The sequence below is a fragment of the Sinocyclocheilus grahami genome, unplaced genomic scaffold, assembly GCF_001515645.1.
Source record: "Sinocyclocheilus grahami isolate Dianchi unplaced genomic scaffold, SAMN03320097.WGS_v1.1 scaffold37.1, whole genome shotgun sequence".
Taxonomy (NCBI): Eukaryota; Metazoa; Chordata; class Actinopteri; order Cypriniformes; family Cyprinidae; genus Sinocyclocheilus; species Sinocyclocheilus grahami.
Window position 1 is genome coordinate 2,894,637 of NW_015505216.1, and position 5,508 is coordinate 2,900,144.

General features: G+C 37.9%; 1 protein-coding gene across 2 annotated transcripts in view; it reads left to right on the forward strand.

Moving 5' to 3' along the window:
- The window catches only part of LOC107581706 (protein tweety homolog 3-like), a 61,535-nt gene extending 57,597 nt beyond the window's left edge, over positions 1 to 3,938 (forward strand). Inside the window, exon 15 of one of the 2 annotated variants that reach the window (XM_016267333.1) lies at positions 674 to 751. Coding sequence is in view for 1 of the 2 variants with exons in the window: in XM_016267335.1 (XP_016122821.1) it covers positions 674 to 748 (75 nt within the window). In the remaining variant the exon portion in view is untranslated. Of the gene's footprint in view, positions 1 to 673 lie in introns of both variants that reach the window. The other variant, XM_016267335.1, reaches the window with a different exon arrangement.
- The last annotated feature ends 1,570 nt before the right edge of the window (positions 3,939 to 5,508 follow it).

Genomic DNA, 5,508 nt, shown 5'->3' on the forward strand with positions numbered 1-5,508 from the left:
GCATAATTTATATATAATTTGCTTGTTTGTTTTTTGTTGCTGTTGGTTTTTTGTCATTTTTCCCATGTCAACAATTTTTATTAAATTTTATCCCAATTTTAGTTTTTATTTTAGTTATTTATTTTTGTTGTTATTATTTTGATATTTTAACTTAACTAACACACTCATTATGCCAAAACAAGGGTATCAAATCTTTCAAGGTATAGCTTTGAAGGAAAATTACAATCCAATCAAAACATTTGTAAAGCATGCATTATGCATTAGGGATGCACAATATACAATATCCGTAGCATTTTTCTTATTAGCCGATATTTCAATACATTTTTGGCATAATAATTGGTTTAGTTGTGCATGCTAATGTCTGTTTTTATATATAGATGATTACCTAATCTTTAAATTAATAAGTATAAGTAGATTATACTTAAGTATATTTTTATCACTTATAATAATTTAATTATGAAATGAAAGTCATTTACAGTGCATGCACAGTGCAATATACATCCATGAAATCATGGACCATCTGTTTATAATACCAGGTATTAACAGTGCCACTGTGATAGGCATGTCCACACTTAGTTGCACTATCTATAGCATGTTCTTTTTATGTGAAAATAAGTCTAAAATCTAAATGTTTTTGTATTGTTTTTATTTCTCAATGTTTCTATCTCTCCAGTACACATCCAGCATGAGGGCCAAGTACCTGGCCAACACCCGGCCCGACCCCAACAGCAGCACCTCAGCAAACTAGAGGAACACCGTCTTCTTTCCCTTCAGTCTAAAGCTCCCACTCACCCACGTTGTTCCCATAGCCCAGACCGGTTTCACCCCAGGCCCACCCATCCAGCCATGTTGATCTTTGATGCGTGCTCTCCAACCCAGCTGATAAAGGACATCCCTGCATCATGTAAATACTGCTGTCAGAGCAATGTTCCAGAGGCCTCTTGTGCTGTTTCCAGATGGCCGGTTTAGTTCAGGCAGCTAAGTAGGGTTACTCTCAGCCCTGAGTGCTTGTGTGTGAGCGTCTGTAATGAGTATGAACTTCATTACCTACAGATGCATTGAGTGACGTGTGTGTGTGTGTGTGTGTGTGTTGCTTGTGTGTGAGCATCTGTAATGAGTATGAACTTCATTACCTACAGATGCATTGAGTGACGTGTGTGTGTGTGTTGCTTGTGTGTGAGCGTCTGTAATGAGTATGAACTTCATTACCTACAGATGCATTGAGTGACGTGTGTGTGTGTGTGTGTGTGTGTGTGTGTGTGTGTGTGTGTGTGTGTTGATTCAAGCTGCCCTTGCTCATTTGTGGTGCTCTTGCCAGAGGTTCAGAAATGGTCCAAAACTGGACTGGGTTTAACGCCCATAACCCTACATTCCTGCGTAGCTTCTGTCCTCTGGTCATTTGAAGTAATGTGACCTTCTCCATTTGCAGGACCTACTGCCACATCCCGACTCTACCATTTACATCATTGGCATCTACTGTAATATAACTGAACCGATCTAATCTGAACAGCGTGAGAGCAATGAGAATTTTCCCAGAATTCAGTAATTGGGTTCCACTTGTTTAGGCTAGCCATTGAATGTACGTCAGTTGCGGTGAATTATGGAAGTGAGTGTACTTGATTATGTTCACTTTAGTTTCGGACACCAAATAGTGCACTATATTTCAGACACAGTCCAAGTTTCTCGTCAAAAAGTTGCTTTTAATGACTCTAATGGACCTTAAAGATAAAAATCTGACTGTGGAAGTTTATGGACATGTTTGCTTTAGCAAACATGTTGCGTTACGGATTCCAGTGTAATGCATGAAATATAAGCTTGAGTTAGCTAGCTTTTGCATTTTTGTACTTGTGTATAGTATGTTTCAGGCCTAAATCTGTAGCATACGCTGGTTGTGAGGAGAAGATATTCTTGGATTTTTCATCTCGTTTACAGGCTTGAGTTTTCAGTGAGAAATTATGGTTTGTAGATGTTTACTTATTGAAATTCTTGTTGGGTTCTTCTCAATATACATGGACTGAATGAAACCAACTACTCATTTAACTGGGCTGTATCCACTGCCATTACTGGAAAACCTGGACAAGCAGAGCTGGACAAACCAGCCTAACAAAGAGGAAGTTGAGGAAAACCTCATCAGATTGTTGACCAAACCTGGATTTTGACCAAACGCTGATGATCTGGACAACCTCAAACTGCTTTTATATCCAAGGACTTTCAGTCTGAATTCAACAGAACTCTACAATTGTTTAGTCTGATGCTGGGATCGCATCTGAACATTACATTTGTCCTAATACTGTTCAAACATGGAGACACTGGCACCAGCTTGCACAATTTGTCATGGCTTATCTGTTCTAGGAAAGAAGCTGGGAGAAGTTCATTGTAGTGTACACAATGTAAACTTAACATTTGGACCTTAATTTTGCTGATCAGTTTAGTCTTCAGGGAAGGGGACACCAATATGACAGGAAGTAAAGTCATCAGTGTCATGTCTTTTTGTTGTTGTTGTTTTTTCATTCAAAGAAATGAAAGCGAGCCGCAAGCCTCGGTAAATTGTGCTGTAATTCAATGTGACTTCCAAAGCCCGCAATTTCCTGGCCTTGTTGCTTCTGTACCACAAATTGCTTTCATTCCCAGAGTTGAGGGGAAACTTGCCATCCCTGAAGAGGACGTAAAAGTGATGTGCTGTCATCCAGAATATTTTCCCCTTGATGAGAGCACAGACACACAGGAGGCTAGCATCCGATCAAGGTGAACTCCCTTTCTCCTCAAGAGACCTCTCTCTGATGTAATAGACCGAGTCTAGTATGAACACGTCTCCCCTCTGGACCTTATAAAGTGGTGCCAATGTTCTCACATCATGGGCATCTTTGGTCCCACCTTCACACACACCTCATACTACCAACATCTCAACTTCAGGACACCAAGTCCAGGTCATATCCTTACCATTACAGGGCTCAACAAAAAGCATTAAAAAATGCTGCATTTGTATGATCCACGTGCTCTAAATTCATAATGATAAAGGTTCATAATTCATGAAGAATAGATAAAGCATTGGTTTGGTTGTTCATTCTTATTGTTGAGCCCTGATTTCTATCTCACAGAGATCTGCGTGGGCTCTGCGTGCTGTTTAAATGCGGACTGATAACAAATGCTAATGTGACAGCGTTGCTCCTGAGGTCCCAGACTTTTATGAAAACTTTCAAGGACTTCGTGGGGAAGGGTGTATTACAGCTATAAGCAAACAGAGCCTTGGATTGTGTTCGTCAGCTGTTATTGGACCATGTGAGTTCTTTTGCTTCTCAAAGGCATGGTCGCCCTATAAACATTTAGTAGAACCATGTTGTGAGCTACTGACGCTTGCATTGGTTTCTCGATTGATGCTTTTGTGATCAATGATTAGGTCCGTACGTCCTCAACTGTGCCAATAACCGACAGCTTTCCTGTATTTCTAAATGTTTCGCATCTTTGAAGCGGACTCTCGTGAGCTCTGTGTGGCCTGAGCAACCAGATGAGACACCTGTGAACATGAGCCTGACGCTGTGGGAGCCTGACATTTTTCTTTTTCTCTGTAAATGACCACTTTAGTGATGATGCAATCTCTGTTTTTATGCTTGGTAATGTCATACTGCAAAAATAATGTATATACAGTATATTGATCAAATGTTTGCAAGAAAATGCCCCATTAAGGACATGAAATTGTGATTATAGTACAAACAGGATTTTTTTTTTTTTTTAGTCCTCGTGACATTTTTTGACATTAGGAAGCACAAAATATGTCTCTTTCGTGCAATTTAATGATTTTGGTCTTTTATCAAGATGTTTTTATATGATTTCACTGTAGGATGAACTTTTTTTCAGTTACTAAAATATTGTAAATGTAAAAGCTGTGGTTTTATTGAGCTTGAACCCTGTGTTTTCAGATTAAACCTTACATTAACTGATGAACGTGTCTATGTTCAACTGCATGTTTTTTATTTCTATGGTGAGTATATTTAGATTATATTATTATAATGGTGACCTTTCTGATTAAACCAAGATCATAAGAAGGTTTATTGGGTTGAATTTGGTGTAGCCAAGATCACTTTATTCTTCATCTTTAGCTTTCGTGTCATTAGTCTTTTTTAATACTATTATAGTATTTATAGTTATAGCGCTTATTCAAGGATTTTGTGTTTATAAAAATCTGGCATTTTATATAAGTTCGGAATGTATTTAGTTAAGATTGCACACTTATTATTTGTACTAATGGACTCCCCGTGACTCATGGGTAATACCGACTCAGTTCTAGCATATAAAGACAAGAGGGCAGTATTGTGTCGTTCAATAGAAAGTTTATTCTAGCTTACTTAGACCTACTCCCTACTACTCAAAACTAAACTGTGGGTATTACTTCGTATTAGTAAGTAAAACAGTAGGTTTTCATTTTAATCAAATTTTGTGTAAAAAAAATACAAATAATTTTGGGAAATGATCTAATAAAATCCATTGCATTGCATTGTGGGATGCAGTTCTCTACATAAGTAGCTCTATTCTATATATGTATACTTACTGCTGAATTTATTACATGAATAATTCATTTAATAATTACTATATATATTCATGTATTTTAGTTGTCTAAAATAAACTACATATATATGTAACATTATTACATGTTATTTACCCTAATATGTAATTAATGGCAGTAAATGATTATGTATTGGTTCGCCCTCATTTTTTTATTTTTTACTGCTTATGCACTCAGAAACCTTCCAGTTTTATGGAACCGCACACACCAGCCACTAGTCAGGTGACTATAATTACACAGAAAATGGAGAGAACGCACCATTAATTTAACTTGACATTTTTATGATTTCATTCATTATTAGCTTTTCATCGCCTCACAAACCTCATGCCGTTCTTTCAGGGACCCCAGTTCAGGAAACCTTGGCATAATGTGATGTTTACTGCAATTCATGATGTTGACAACCAACAAAGAGTGGAAAATATTTTCTTACGGGTTAGGTCAAAAGTAATCTAAAAGCCATCAGAATGTGCTACCTTTTATATGTAATCCGATAGATTATGTTACTAACTACATTGCGGTTTAAAGAGGAGTATTGGCATTTGGTAATCTAGGCTGCTAGCTACATGATTGTGAATTACACTGAATTTGATGTGCCTTTGTTGTTTTGATCTGTTATGACTTGCTGTAAATGGGATGGTTTGACATTTAACCAAATATTCCTAGAAATTCACTTGTGTTTACTTCCCTGATTGTGGGTTTGGGTGAAGTTTGAAAATTGTTTTATGTTTTAAAACCAAAAGATAGTAAATGCAAAGGCATTGGATGCTGTCTGGGGCCTGACGGGAAGATAGAAATCACAGTGTTGTGTTTATGATCTCACTGCCATGTCATCAGTCATGGGGGTCAGTGTCACAAACAGGACAGACACCCGCTATAGTGACTTTCCTGTCAGCCGCCAGGCAGCTGCCGCTTCACTGGGCCTGTGTGCGTGTGGAGGGGAAGAGGGT